The sequence below is a fragment of the Antrostomus carolinensis genome, unplaced genomic scaffold (assembly GCF_000700745.2).
Source record: "Antrostomus carolinensis isolate BGI_N321 unplaced genomic scaffold, ASM70074v2 scaffold21193, whole genome shotgun sequence".
NCBI lineage: Eukaryota > Metazoa > Chordata > Aves > Caprimulgiformes > Caprimulgidae > Antrostomus > Antrostomus carolinensis.
The window spans coordinates 33,781-50,034 of NW_010307598.1; the positions used below are offsets into that span (position 1 = coordinate 33,781).

General features: G+C 41.6%; 1 protein-coding gene across 1 annotated transcript in view; it reads left to right on the top strand.

Annotated features, from left to right (window-relative positions):
• Positions 1–16,254, top strand: part of LOC104523042 (inositol 1,4,5-trisphosphate receptor type 1-like) — a gene marked incomplete at its 3' end in the record, with an annotated part of 165,575 nt that overhangs the window by 28,614 nt on the left and 120,707 nt on the right. Inside the window, 1 exon segment of the mRNA XM_029084380.1 lies at positions 13,916–14,031. Within this exon segment, the coding sequence (XP_028940213.1) occupies positions 13,916–14,031 (116 nt within the window).

Below are 16,254 nucleotides of genomic sequence, written 5' to 3' on the forward strand. Positions count from 1 at the left end.
GTAGGGAAGGGTGGCTCGTTTAAAGAGAGGAAATCTGCTTTCTCTGCACTGCTTGGGAGGGAAGAGGTTACAGAGCTGACATGCACGTGGGACTTCATGGAGCTTTGTTTTTCCTCAGGAGTGCCTTGGCAATCCTGTGCACCTTTGTGCATTGTTTAAACAAGCGCTGCTTTTTCATGAGGTGACTCTTCACGGATGTGCAGTACCACTGTATTCATTTTTTAAAAGTACTTTACAGGTTTTTAATCTAGCCAGCACAATTAAGTTTGCTGATAATTAATTAACACTCCTTTACCTGGAACATGTTTCTGACCTGGCTGATGTGGTTTTGTGTGTGTGTATTAAAGTTTGTCACTTCTCATGGGGTCGGGTGTTCCTGCGGTTAGCTCTGGGGAGCTGTGCACAGTTTGAGGCTGCGGTTTATCACAGCTTTGGAAGCCTGTTCCTGTTGGTCACATCTCTACAGAACAGCAAAGTGACGGTGCAGGACTGGATGTAATGGTGAAATTGCACAGGATGTCATTATTGCAGTTGGATAACCCCCTCTGCTCGCTTCTGTCCAGGTTATCTTGTTGGAGGTGTCACACAGTAGTCAGTTGTGGGGATGACTCGAGGACAGGTCTGATAAAAGTGCTTCTCAACTGCTCCCATGCATTAGGAAGTGGAAATCCTGAGTACCCAGAGATCAAGGAATATTGTGTGATGTGAAATCCTTTCCGCATGCCTGGCATCTCTTGTCAGTGTTGCAGTCATTTTGATCCATTCTTGTTACTGTTTTCCAATGATTTCTGAAAACTCTCACCATAAATCTACTAGACTTTACAAAATGGAGACTGCAGGGCTAATTTCTTTATCACATTTCATTAGAATAGAGCAAAAGGGTATTCTGTTGCTGAACTGAAAGATCCATCCTTGCTACATCATGGTTGGGTATATCAGCAGTCTCAGTTTAAATATTTTTAGTAAAAAAGAAAAAAAAAAGTTGATTTCTATACATAACAAGCATATGGCTTAAGGCTTCTCCTCAGCAGTTATTTGGATGTATCTATTTGTAAAGCTACCACGCAGGGATGTTTGACAAGAAAAACTTGTTCTCTGGAATAAAGTTGGAGTTTATGATGTTAATTAGTATTCCATGAGCATTCTTGAAGTTCACCTTTTAAAAAAATCCAGAAACATGGCAGACAAGTAAATTTAAACCACTGCTTCTAGTGCCTTCTTTTTCACACTGTGAGTGACTTACTAAAATTGAAAGTCAATGAGGAAAGTCCCAAGTGCTCATCCAGATCTGAAGTCTCAGGAAATTACAGAAAATCGACTTTTCACATCTTTGTCACTTAGTTTTTTGTTTCACATGACCTCAGGTGTTTTGAGGGGAGTTTTTGTTCTACTTGTATCAGTTGTCTTTGAATAAGGTCCAGCTATTTAATCAGTACAGGTGGCACTTTTCATGATTAAGCCTTTGGATAGCATTGCTGTCTGGGTTTCATTTGTGATTTACTGAAATAGTCTTTTTTTTCTTGACTCTCAGGCAGAATCTAGTTTTTGAGCATCTCTGATATCAAGGATACTTGCAATCCATCTTTCATAATTTGTGTGTAGTTTATCATGAGAGTCACTTCTTGGTTCAAGAGGCTGATGTACTTGTGTTCCCAAAAGCATGTGTTAAAATTGTTGTGGGTAAAAAATATCCCTGGGGTCTACAGATGAGTAACATAGTCAAGTGCTACCTCTTACTACTGCAATTTTCCCCTGAAGTCATAAATCTGGGAAGCATTGTTCCAGACCTCCTCCATGGGAGAGCTGGCATGGGATGGTGCATTGAGTGCTCTCGTAGCTGTTGGTGCCAAGGGCCATTTTTTTTAGTGGTTGAAAACAGCAAGTGGCACCTTACCGGATGAAACGACTCTGTTCAGACGTCACCATTGATGTAGTTCATGTGAACTGTTAAATTTACAGCGGAGCAGGAGAGGGCTGCAGTAATTTTTAAAACACTCCCATCACCTCTGTGAAACCAGCCTGGTTAGGTCCTGCCTCTGAATGCTGTTGGGTCCGTGTTTGGAGCTGCCTTGACTGCGAGTCACCATTTCAGTCTGTCCTGACATCCCTCCACCAAAGAATTTCACCTGTCTGCACTGTTGCTCCATTGTGCCCTGCAGACCAACAGCTGCAAATAGATATTATCAAGTCTATTGGATATAATCAGGTTTTTTTAGTTGCTTTTGTTGTTGCTGAATGCCAAGATCTTGTGTAGGAAAGGAAGAATTAATCTGAAAGCTGATTAAATTAATCTGAAACCTGAAGTCTTGAAAATCAGGGCATAAACCTGACACAGATGTGGAAGTAGAGGTCGGACCACCTGACACAACCAACCAGGAATGAGTTTTAATACAATTATGATACAAATAATAATTGAAAAAAAAGAGTGACTGAAACAAACGAAGGAAGAGCAGGGACAGGAGCAGGCAATGGTAAAAGAGGACTTGATGCATTTTTCTGAACTGTGAAGGTTATTGCTGCTTTGAGGCTACTGAGAAAGGCGCTACTGGTGATCCGAGACAACTATCTCTGCTGAGTCTGTGCGGATATGAGTGTAGGATGTGTTCAGTGATGCAGCTGGTGTTATTTAATAGCTCTCACCAACTCATCCATCACTTTTGAATCCAGCTTTCTTCCCCACTGATTGATATGTTAACGTGATGTCGATAAGGCAGCTTGAAAGATGGCTTAAAGCATTGGAAATACCCGATTATTGTTCTTTATGGAACAGGAAATTTTTAAACTGGATGTAGCACTAAGTGGTTTGAATACATTTGTTTTCTCTAGACTTTTTGGAAACAAATACAGGTAGGGATGTGTGTTGTGGTGGCAATAATCATGCCTTGAGGGCAAGATGGTAATGTTAAGCACAGTCCTTTGTGATGCTTCCCTTGGCAATGTACATGCCTTGATGCATTGTTGTTCTGCTCCAAGGGCTTCATTACAGTTCCATCACAATTAAAGGCTGGGAAAACACATTCTAATTTAAAACACATTGGTTTCAACGTTAAGGAAGAAAAAATGTATCAGTGGTGTGGTGATCTCTAGGGAAAGGTTCAACCATCAGTTTTTTTCTCCTCCAGTTTTTTTCTCCTCCTGTTTTTTGGTTGATCAAGTGCTGCTGTGAAGACCTCCCAGCTGTCGCTGCCAAACGCCACACTAATGTACAGATTTGCTCATCTTTTTGCAGCTGGCAGGAGAGGGGACTGAAATAAATGGATCTGTTGGTTCACACACACTGTGAGAAGGCAACAATTAATAGGCTTTGACATTCAGTGACTGGTAAATACTGTGTTCTTGAAGGTAAATTGGCTTAGGAAGCCAGCGGCGTTCCCGATCGCACACACAGGTGGGCACTCCTTGCTCGGCTTTGGTGGAGCGCCGGTGTGACTGCTGCAGAGAGGGAGTGTGAATTTAGAAAGCCAAATACTGCAAAAAGTGGGGCACTCGAGCATGGGGCAGGGGACCTCCTGCTTTGGCTGGGGCAGCTCTTGTGCCAGAGGGATGAGAAGACTTGAGGTCCATCACTCTTACTGTGATGTAAGCATAACGGGATGGTCTTGGTTGCTCTTGTCTGAAGGATTTCAGGGGAATAAGGCAGGCATTGTCATGTGAAATTATAGCACCTAAAAACTTCTTGGTCTGCTTCATAGTTGGACAAGAAGTTAAAGAAATGAAACTGCTGGTTTGCTGTACAGGTGTGTTCTAACTCCTTTATTTATTGTATGAAGTTTGGGTGTTCCTGTTCCAGGCTCTTACAATCTGTTATCCAGGGACATAATTGGTTGTGATAAACTAAGGAGTCCTAGAAGCTGCTGTGTCCGTTGGAAAATAGACACTAAGTTAACACAGAGTGTTTATTTCTGTGAAAAGCTTACACTTGGAGCCTGGATGAAACATCCCTTAGAGATGGATGATAGCGTGTTCTTTTTTGTGGAAGGTAATGAAGTAGTAGAGTAGCCTAAAATAAATTGAATGACATCTGTGTGGTGGGTTTTTTGTTGTTGTTTTTTTTTTTAAATAAAAGAAAAAACCCAACTCAGTTTCTTTTGAAGTTGAAAAATGAACAGTATTCTCTTCAGCAGCTCCATCCTCATGCTTGTCCTCCTCTAGTAGCGTTTTGGCAGCTTTGTACCGCAGGGTGAAACGTGTCAATCTGGGGCACACGGTGCATTTTTAGGATTAGGATTTTTGGTTTTGCACACTCACTGCACTCAAGTGCCAAGCACTTCAGGTGATGGTAAGTGCCCCATCAGCATCTCTTTCCAGCTATAATCTATGGTGACTCCATTGCCTGTTTAGAATGACGGCATCACATCGCGTTACGTTACAAAAACCCCGAGAAAGTTACTCCAGTGAGAATGTGCTGTCGGCTCCTGCGGCTGGAGAAGCGCTGTCAGGCCCCTGCTGGCAGGCTCTGCTTCCGCTCCTGGTCGCCGAGCGTTTGTTCTTCCCATTTGCAATCCGGTCTAGTGAAGCTGGCTTCTTCACGTTTCTGTTCTCCAGCTGTCTGGCTTTTCTAACGCAGCCGGGCTTTGGTGTCCAGCTCTCACTTCCCTTATTTGGTAAAGCGATGCTCTTCGCCTGGTCCTGGAAGGGGCTGTTTTAATAGTTTAGGGACTATTTTCTACTTTCATTTTTGCTCTCTAAAGTTATAAATCGTGTTTCAGCAGCGGTGCTGGCATAGCTGAACTCCTCAATGCTGTCAAACTAGAATATTGTGCTTTTTAGAAGGGCTTGGAGTGTTTTATTCTCTGCTGTAAGGCAGTGGCATGCTGCTGCAGACAATTGGAGCAGGGGCAGTATACGGCAGCATTGTGTTTACAGCATATATATCCTTTGTCAGCATAATCTACTTTTTTAAATAACAACCAGAGTGTGATCTGCAGTGCTAAGACTATGATATGGAGGAATCGACCTAATTTTAATTAGCTGCATGATTTGTTGGCGTCTTCTGTGCTCTGTTCCTGAGAAGGGGAGTGGTGTACAGCGGCGAGTGAACTTGGACAGATTGAGTAGCGTCGTTTCATAGGCTTCAGCAAGAGCATCTCTGGTCCTCTGCCAAAAGTACAGTGACTGTTTAAAGCAGAGAGAGGGAGAAGGGCCTCAGTAAGTGAGGTGAAAGACTGAAGCCAAGCTTAGGAACAGAAAGCAAGGAATAAAACTTTTAGACTCAGAAAGCAGAAGTGGCCGCTGGTGTTTTACTCACTTTGCCCAGGAGAGGAGCACAGTTCAGCTCTGTTCACCTCCGGGGTAGAGTTTCCTATAACTAAGGCAGACCTAGGGGTCTTTTTGCATTTATCTTTGCTTTGCTAAGCTCTTCCATTAGTGCTGCTCAAGTCCAATCTATTGCCAATGTACTGAAATGTGAACATCTGTGTGGCAGCACACACCTTATGGATGCTGTCTGCTGGGTGTCTGCTGCCACGCTGCTTGTCATTGCATTTTTCACAGCTGGCTGTCCTCTGCAAGCTCCACGGAGGAGATACAACTTGAGAATTCACTCTGAGTTACCTTGAAAATTGAAGAAATGATCTGAAAAATGGTGTTGTGGTCTAGTGGAGGCATATGTCAAAGACTGCGCTTAGTTGACTGCATCCAGGGAGGAGGAGGGATGGGCACACCTGGCAGTGTGGTAGGAAAGGATCCGGGGATTGCAGGAGTCGCAGTTTGAATAGGAGTCGTGGATGCTGTGCTGTTACAAAAAGTACAATTGCTGCCTTGGAATATATAAAAAGAAACATTGCCAAAAGACGTAGTAATTATTATTTTTTTTTCAATTTTACTTCTTGGCAGAGTCTCAAGCAGAGTATCTTGTGTAGTACTGCACCTCGTACTTCCAGAAAGAGATGAGCTGACGAGAGAAAACCCAGAGGAGGGTGATGGTCAGGGACGAAACCGATTAGTCTTGCATCTTGGGAGTTGTGGGACAGAGGAACCTGCAAATACTGCTGGGAGAGGGAGGAAGAGTTCTGTTCTGCATGCCCATGTGGAGAGGGGGAAAAAAAGAAGGAAAAATGGGCTTAAACTGTAAAAATAAATAGGTTAGATACAGAAATAGTGGAGCGCTGGAATAGATGACTTCAGGAGATACATCGGGAACGGAGTAGGCATGGTTAATTCTGCCTGTGGGAGGGAGGGATGAGCTAAGTAAGGTTTCGAAGGGTCTGCCAGTCCTGTGAGCCTGTGGTATTGGCAATTCTGCAGAAGGCAGTGGGGCCAGAAACTGGGAAGACGGCAGGCAGTGCAGAGGGAAAGAAACAAATGAGCGTTTCGGGGAGTAAATTCCAAGCACTTCATTAGCGTAAGAAAAATTAAAGCACTGAATTTTATTAGGTCTTCAGTTCTTCCAACCTAGACTTCAATAATATTATCAAATATTTATTTAACTTCCCTATATCTTAATTTTTTTGGCAATCTGGATTTTCTTTAAGCCAGATGCATTTAGAAGCTGGGAATCGAGTTACTTTATTGAACAGCCGAAAAAATTTGCCTTTTGGTTTTTTTTTTTGTGATGCTGTGGTGGCTCGTTTCTTACGCACGCGAAGCTTTCTTAAATAGAAACGACTTTTATTACGCTGTGCAGTCACGTCAGCTCTGTCTAATAGCACAACCCCATCCTTCCCATGCTGCTCAACATCCAGGCGTTCAGAGGGTGTTTGAAATCTGATCGTTCTTGTTCTTCCTGTGCTCGGACTGTCCCAGCCATTCCCCGCCTCCTGCCCCCACTTCCTGACCCGTTTTCATCAGGAACTTTATTCCGGAAAAGCAGGAACAAGTGAAGAAGCAAATGTGAAAATGAAATCCCAGGGGCAAGGAGTTGAAATAAAATGAAATATAGCCAGCAGATGAATGTACTTTGATTCACTGCGAGTGTCAAATGCTACTGATGTCAACTGAAGAGACCTGAAGATTTTGAGGGAAAAGTCCCAGGGTTTGTGTTCTGAGATTTGTATTTTAGTGCCTTGCAAGAAGATTTATCGTGGAAACTCTTAAATGGGAGATAGTGGATGGCTTCCCAAGTGAAGAATTCGGATCTCAAGGCTGGGACAAAGGCTAAAGCCATACAATATACAAAATTGGTTTACTGAATTCCCTTTGTATAAAGTATGAACACTTCTCCTTGTAGTGTGTAAGACTTGATTTTTCAGTACTTGTGGGAGAGAGAAGGAGTTGGCCTTTAGATTTGCCTCCTGGCAAGGTTTGCCTCTACTCCAGGATTTCTTTTCGTGCTGGACTAGAACTAAGACTGTAAAAAAGTTAATTGAAACCAATAGCTTTCTTGAGACCCTGGGTTAGCTCAAATTAATGTGTGCAGTTGTGAGCTCTTCTCTTGGGTTTTTTTTCCTTTCCTTTTCCCCTCTCCTCAACCTTAAGAGGTTTGAGTTTTTTTCTGTCTTGCATTTGTTACAGGAACCATTGTAGTGCTCTGAATTTGTCTAAAGGTTAATTGAAGTAGCTTCTCTTGGTCAAAATCATCCATTGTGTCCATAAATAAGACCCATTCCTTAATGCTTTCCAGGATACCTGGCATACTCTGTCCTTAACAGTTTTCTCTGAGGAAACTCAACGTGGTGTTGCCTTCATAGTTCTCTGGTAGCCCTGTGTAGCCCCCTCCCATCCAAGGACACGTTATCCATTGTGGTGCCACTCCTCAGTGACAAGGCAGCTGCCAGTGTTCTTCAATTCTTTAACCTGACCCCCTAGATATCAAATAGGATATTTTTTTAGTGAAATGCATCAGTGTATTTTCCTTTCTGCTTGTGTTGCTGTCCCTTCTGGCTTTGTGTTTCCACGAAGCATCTTCGCTCAGCATTGTTCATACCAGAGACTGAAAAACGAATCTGGTCTTTCCTGCAAATGTTTCCTTTTGGAACTGCCTGTATATCCAGTGTCTAAATATTTCTCTCTTTGAGTAGCAGTTTTGTTTTTGAAGGAGACCAAAGAGTTTACATGCAGAAATAAAACAAACATTGGTGTGTTCTGAACTCTTTGGTACCGAAGATATTTCCCTAAAGGTGTGTTTCTCATGCTAGTTTTTTTGGGGCACTTTGCTACCATCATGGTCTTGGGGCCTTTGGAGGGTGTTTGCTTGTATTGTGATGGGGTGTCTGTGCTTTGATTCTTAATTTACCCCAAGACATGGCAATGTGTTCAGAACTTCATGAGGTAATTTTCCCTGCAGGTGAGGAGCGATGTGTTTGCTCTGCCTTGTTAGAATAAAGGTACCTCACTCAGTCCTCACTGGAGGACAACTTTATGCCACAGTAAACTTTCGTTATGCTGTATTTATGTTTATTATTGTGAAGTTACTCAAAATGTTGTGTGGAGTCCTGTGCTAATTTGTGTTCAAAAACCCATTGCTTTTTAATTAATCTCACATTAATGTATACTGGTAATTTACAGGCATTGATATTCAGTGTCCAACTCAAGTATATAATTTTTCACTCTGAAATTACTGTTGCAGTCTTTTCTCTGTTTAATACATCAGCTGTGAAAAAAATGAAGTAGTGATTTCTGTTGGTAGAAGTATGCATAAATGAGAACAGTGGCAAGAGGGTAACCACCCTCATGTCTTGCAGATATGAATTGATGGTGGTTATTTTAATGTAAAAATTAAAATGAATTTAGATTGTAAATCATGCAGGCTCTCCATTTAGATGTTGGTTGCAAGGGTGATTTTCCTCCTTTATTCTGCTTTAAAAAGAAAAGTATTGAAAACCCCTGAAACAGGCAAGATGCAGCAGCGTGAGGAAGGGAGGTCACAGACTTCACAGCAGCAGCAACTTGTAATATTTTGTCCTGTAATTAGTTGAGTGTTTGAATCCTGAGTGATTTGGTTGCTTTGCAGTGACACGTGCAATAGTGGCAAGATCTTTGGGCTTGGAATACAAACGCCCTTCTCACCTGCACTTCATTTTTCCCCACTCTTGGCACTGTGACATTTGACTTGAGTCGTTGCCTTCCGCTGGGTTAATTGTGTGGAGCTGAGGTTTGTTTTCTCTGGGGTTTGTTTGCCCGAGCTGCGGATGGAGCGGGCTCCACCGGGACAGCAGGTCAAGCGTTCAGTGCATCCTGACAAAATCCCTGGTTTTGAAATGGTTTGGTGTGCTCCCAGCAAAGCTTGTTCAGTGCAGATTGAAAATGAAAGGATGTCTTCTCATCACAAAGGCAGTAATTTCAGTACGATCAGGCTCTTTTTTTTTCCCCCTCCCTCTTTATGGAGATGCAGGAATGATTAATAATCAACACATTTCTGTAGCTGCTTTTGTTCTGTATTCTTTGAACTTCTTAGGCTGTCATCTATTCATTTTAAACCTCAGAAGGAACAAGTATAGAAATAGATGATGTAGTAATCCGAGGGCTTCTGAGGAGGTGAAGCTCGTCTGTGATTGAATATATGCATTTTATATTATTCTCTGTGCCTCCTGTGTGAAAATATTTCACTTAAGCACAAAAGAGGTCTTCATGTTGTCTTTAAATAAATAATCTCTTCATGCTGAGGAGTGTTGTCATCCTTGAGCTGTGCAACTTTCATAAATATAAAGTCAGTAACTTCTGTTTACAGTATTTCCATCGTTGCCAGCTACGTTACCTCTTAATTTTCTTGCCTTTTTTTTTTCTTTTAATATACTATCCTTATATATATTCTCTCCTGTGATCAGGCTTTGGCCTTGGGGAAATATCAGGTATCTAAGTATAGAAAAGTCTGAAAAGAAACTGCTAAATTTCAACAGGGAATTGCTAATTTTCCTTTAATTTTAGTATTGCTGCGCAAAAAGGAATTGTGTTTTTTCAAGTAACGAAGAAACAGCTGTGTTGGTGTTAAATATTCAGTGGGATTTGTAAGTGACTTATTTAAATATCTTCATAGATTTCCCTCATCTGAAAGTTCTCTGAAGTACATTTTTTGAGAGAGGGAATAATTTCTTTCTTGACTCTTACCTTTCTCCAGTTGGCATTTTGTAAAGTCTGGATCTGTGTTTTAAAAAATGAAGTAACGACACACCTTTTTGTTGCCAGAAAAATATTTGATGCCTGCTTTCTCTAACTGCAGAAAAGTTAGTGAATACTTTCTACTAAACGCTTAAAATAACCAGGGGAGATTTGGAAAAAATGATGAGTGGTGTGTTACACAACCAGCCTGGCTGAAGCTAAAAGTACTTCCAGATCATTTAGAAACGAGCACGCTAGGGAATGGCAGAGTGGGAAAAGTTGTGGGTTGCAACTCAAACCTGATCTGAGCTGATCAAAATGGCAAAGGTGGGAAGTTTGAATAGTGGCTGGTGTCCAGGTGACACCCAGCAGAGGCTGAGCGGCTGAGACACCACAAAGAGCTTTGGATGTCAGTGATGTTAGTAACTTTCTGAGCTGTCTTCATGTACTGAGGGTAGAATTGATGTAACAACACCACTTGGTGCCCCTCATGGTGGGGAAACCCTCTGAAGGGAAGGCTGGCATTGCATAGGTAAGTTTGAGTTAGGTATTTCTAGGCAGCTTGTGGTGAAAGAAGGTGGTTGTTTCTTGGGTGAGCTCTGAAATACTCCATTTACTTCTCCAAATCATTCCAGCCTCTCTGAACTTAGAGGGTATTTACAATTTTGGACAAGTATTATATTTTATAATAATCTTGTTAACATACTACCTAAATGCTACTTAAATTCCCACACAATGGAGTCCATTTTAAAAAAAGAAAAAAAGGAAGAAAAAAAACCCAAACAAAACACAACAGTCTGGCCAGGTTTTTCATTTTGCTGTGAAAGCAAAACTTCTGCCTATGTGATTGGGGCTCTAAATGTCTGAACAGCGAGAGCATTAACGTGTGACGTGGTGCAGTTAGTCTTAGTCAGGCCCCTTTATTAAATGCAAAGCAATTGCTGATGGAAGAACAGGATTTAGCTTGGAAGCATTGAAATGCACATTTAATACATGTCTATAGAACCTTCGTTCATCATCCATGGGTGTGATGGGACACACATAGTATACAATTATGCAATCACTTTTTCCTGCAGGTCCTTTGTTTGCTGTTCAGGCTTGATGATGTGTCATCATTTCATCAGCAGTTACGTATTATTTTATTTTTATACTTATTCAGTGTGCAATTCTGCCATTTTTCACTGTGTATCATGAAGATCTGAAAAGAAAATGCATTCCTTCATGGTTAATATTCAACAGTGTCTAAAAAGATGTCCTTACTTTGCAGTAGTAGCTTGCTTTATCACCTTTCCTAGGAGGCTAAAGCTGCTTGAATCTGCTGTCAGAGCAGAGAGCTGATTGTTTCAGCTGCTTTGGTTTCATTTTGCATCTGTTAGAAACAGAGCTAACTTCCTTAATACAGCATCTGACAAGTAGTTGGTTTATCTCACACAGTCATCACTCCTGTGGGTTGCAGATTGCTGACCCTGATGGTACTCAGCTAGCACATCCTTGCACGTTGATTTTTGTAAACATACAAGCCTGTGGAATCTGGAGATCTAAAAGTCTTCTGGCCAAAAAGTTTGTGTAGTTGGACCCGTGGTGAAATACATCCAGTACTAACTAGCCTCTGTGAAGGTGAATAAGGCAAAGTTTAACTCCTCAACCGGTTAAGAAACAGTTTCCATAGAACAAATACTAGAAAAAAAAAAATGTTGGGTGCTTTTTGTTGTTTCTTTTAGATCTGTAGCTTTGTACTAGGAAGAGAAGCTAAGAAAAACACGTTATGTTTTCCCCTTTTTGTGTTGGACAAGGTCAAACACTCACAGGCCTCTTGCCTGTGCTACAGGGAAGAGAGGGGGTTGCTTGCAGCTGGCAATGCAGAAGTTAAGCCCAACTTGACACCTTTCTTGACTGAAAAGGGTGGGGAAAAGTGCAATTGCACTGTGCCTAAATGTAGCATACAATTAATTCTTCTGTGCAGTTCTGTGTGTTAATTGCTGTCATTGTGTGAACTGATGGTTTAAGCAAAAATAGAAAATTTGATAACTGGTGTGTTGCTTACAATGCATAGTCTTAGCTTAAAGCACCAGCCTGCAGTGGCTTTTTGAATCTGTTCTGTGCTGTCAATCTCTGAATCATCTTTATGTAAATGAGAAGTAAGAAAGCAAACCTGGAAAGTGTGGTTTGCACTAGAAGCTGGAAGTGTCCAAGTGGAGGTGAGTGTTTCTGGATAGATGCAGTTACATCACCTTCCACATACCCTCGGCTCTTTCTCGCCTTCCCCAGGATGTGTCACTCCGTTAAAGGTCCCCAGTGCCATACCCCGATCCTACTCTATCTGTTACTGGTATACTGGGCCACCAGCTCAGCAGGCTGCAGGAATTGCTGTGGTGGTTTGGGACAGGTTGATCAGCCTCTTTGGCAGTCAGTGGCTCACTGTGAGGTGAAATGATAATCTGCCACTGGTCCTTCACCCTGTTAGAAGGGGATTTAGTTTTGAAGACAGACCTTTGCCCTTCTGTGAAAAGCGTTTGATATTTGCCCGGTGTGCTCTGATGGTGCTTTGAGGATGGATTAGGCAGGGAGAGCGACATCAAATGGGTCTTTTCTTTAAAAAAGGCATGAAAAGAGTGAAGGTGTCCATATCAAACAACCTCCTGAGATAAAATTTATCAAGGTCTATCTCCAGCAGGGCTCAACCCCCTCAGCAAGTTTAACCTGTGGCAGAGATCAAATAACTTGTCTTTAGTGTGGGTTTTTTTCCTTTTTGGTTGACATGCATCCAGTGTGTCTTATTAGCAAAGCAGCCCACAAACAGCTGTGCTTGTCAGACAGGGGAGATGAAACCCTCAGGTAGGTCTCTCCTCAGCTTGATGCTTCCTTAATGGCAGTGCTCACCTGTGAGAATATCCCTGGAAACATTCCAGGTCAGGTTGGACGAGGCTGTGAACAACCTGATCTGGTTGAAGATGTCCCTGTCACTGCAGGGGGGTTAGACTGGATAGCCTTGAAATGTCCCTTCCAGCCCAAACCAGGCTGTGATTTTATGGATACACCATGACCCTTGAGAAGCACTGTGTGGTTCAGAAGCCTGAAGTCTTACATTGCCCAGTTGCCCCAGAGGCGTTGGGAACAGCCCCCTGCCCTTTTGGCACTTGACACCTCTGAGCTGCTACTTTAGGCTCTGTCTTTGAGCAGCTTAATGAACCTTTTCTGTGTTTTCAGTTGCTTAGCAACAGAGAAGAAAAAATAGTAAACACTGCTAGTTTGATTTTATTACTGATAAGTTATAATCTCTTTAATATAAAAACTGTATTTTTTAATAAGACTAATGAGCTGTAATTCCTGGCTTTTGCTGGGCAGAATGTTAAATAAACAGTGTCATGGGCTGAGTAAAGAACCCGACCCCCCCAGGGGTTCAGTGTTACCTGGAACTGTGCTTTGAACATTTGCGCTTGTGTGTGGTGTTGTTTGGGGGTATTTTATGCAGCTGCTACTTTATGAGGTGTATGCCTCATTTTCCAGAGCAATAGAAGGGATTTGATTTAAAAGCTTAACAACCAACCACAAAAAAATAAACCAAAACCCCCTAATTGTGTGAAGTAGTGAACCTGCTAAAGTAGGAAAACCAAGAAGTTATAAGTGTGTAAAATGGATCTGTTTGCCTGGAAAAGCACTGAAACATGTTACCATTTTAGTAACGGTCGTGTTTTTGACTGGGACGAGTTATAAATTTTCTGGTCTTGCATCAGATGTTTGGCAGCACCAGTTAATTTTTATCATTCATGGGGCAACATTCCTGTTGCCCAAAAAAGCATTTGTCTGATCAAGAGCTTTCTGGAATTTGTTTATAAACCTTGCCTTGCTGCTGCAATGTTTGGACGATGTTAGCAGCAAAAATCCAGATAATTACGAATGATTGAAGTGATCTCTTTGTTTATTTCATCTGTTTTTATAGATTGCCTGTTCAAGCTATGTCCCATGAACCGGTACTCTGCTCAAAAGCAGTTCTGGAAGGCAGCAAAGCCAGGAGCTAACAGCACAACTGATGCAGTGCTACTCAATAAACTGCACGTGAGTATTCCTGTCATCAACACTCTCATCCATACTGCTTTAAATAAGTATTTCCCATCAACTTGACACAGTTAACCAGGAGAAACCGAGAAGGTATATAGAAATCAGTATATGGGACTCCTTTGGAGACATTCACTCAGATCTAACTCTTTAAACATCCTCTGATTTATGACAACTTGCTGTTCAAGTCTGTGTGTCCCAATATTGAGATGTATGATACTGGGCTAGAGTCATGGGAGCCATTTAAGCTTTTCTTGTCAACCCACACTAACCTTTACGTGGGCATTTTGGGTGGTAACAATATAAACCCGAGACCCTTCAAACACCTACGTGGAGTAGAGGATTTTCAGGCGCTGCACCTCGATGTGGGATGTCACGGGCATTAGCTGTGCTGGTAGATGCCATCTGAGCCCCTGGTCTGATAAATCTCTTGGGATTCCTCAAACAAGCGTAGCTGCTGCTAATACATCTAAAGGTTGATGGGTGATTATGAGTAATTATAAGGTCAGACAGCCTCTCCTTCCTTATTAGCTTGCAGTATTTAATACTTTCTGGGTAAAATGTTGACATTTAGCAGTTGAAAACCCAGTAAGGCAATTGATTACTGTTTTTAGAGTTCCTATATTAAAAAAAACCCCAACTTAACTTAAATACCATCTGTTGAATTTAGAGTTAAATAAACTCCATGTTTATGTTAAAATTACATAGCTAGAGTACTTCATGTCAAAATTACAATTCTAAATATTTTTAGTTTCTTTAAGCCTATATTAAGCTCATTGTAGCCTGAAATACAAAATGGCCCTGTAGGAGAGTGTCGTTTGCTGATTGCCGTAAGGCTGACTTGCTCCTGCATTTCACAAGGGCTGGGTGATTCATTTTTGCTTCTAAAAACATAATTTTATAACCTAGAAGTATTAACTTTTGGCAAAGAGAAAAAGCTATTTTGGTACTGGCTGTAGCACAAAGGTCCCTCACTTGTGCTGTATTTCTCCTGCCCCTTGAATGATGATCAGAGAAGCAGACCATGCCAGTGAGCATCAGTTAATGGGGGATTCTGGGTTTGGTTTTTCTGGTGTTGAAGGGAAGGGGAGAGTTTATGCCTACAGGTTATGTGTGCCAGTTTGTGGATTTTAAGAGAAAGTATGGTCTAAATACTGCATCTTGTAGAAGAAAAATGCTTTGTAATTGCCCTGGATTATTACAATGTCATTTCAAGTTGTCTCCTTAATCCTCAGCACGTGCCAGTTCAGGTGTTTGGGACCTGTGACTATTTGTCTGACACTTTCCCATTTTGTGCAGGGATCCCTATGGAATTAATTACAGGATTAGATTTTTCCAGTATATAGCTCCAGCTGAGTGGTGTTTGTACAGCAATGTACCACTGTGCCTGCTTGATTTGCTTAAAGGATTTGAGTACTTTACTGTTTTATTGGAGCTTATTTAATATGCATCACTCTGACATAAAGGCTAATCCTTTATGTAGCATGTGCCAAATCAGGTCTTCAGTGACCTGGGGCTGATGAGTGGCTTTAAAATAACTTGGTCCCATGTGTGTCACTCATACATGAAAACTTATTTTTCTGCCCATCCTATGGGTACATGTGTCATCTTTTCCACTTGTTGGCACGTGGAACACACGACAAGACTCTGCGTTTATACATGATGTGTGTTGGGGGGTATGCCCTGGAACATGTTCATACAATTATTAGCTCTGCCTCTGATTAGATTTCTTTATCAGCACATATAATTTCAAACCAAATTGGTGATGCAAGATGTATTCATCATCGCTTGCCTTTTTTGGCTTCTGTTTGTCTGCTGATGGAATTTATTGTCTGCTGTGGAGCGTTCAATGCTGAGGTCAGGTTATTTTAAGTTAATGCCATTTAAGGGATTTAAAATCTGGGACACTTGTCTTTCTTTGGTATCAGGAATCAGTGCTGGTTGAGAAGCTGACATCTAGTGGCCAGAGAAAATGATTCTTCTTCAACAATTGTCAGTTTGGTGTGTGCTTTTGAAATGCATCCAAAGTCTTAATCATATTTTCAAAGAATACACTGTTTCCTTTATTTATAATCAGTGTGGTACCAAATCCAGTGCAGGCAGAGAAGTCCTATCTTTTGTGATTGCTGTTTGTATTTGAGAGGGCCCTAGTGTCTTGGAACCCTTTCTTGACAGAATACTTTGAAATCAAGCAAAAAAAAAGTTGTATTTCAGTAATAGAGA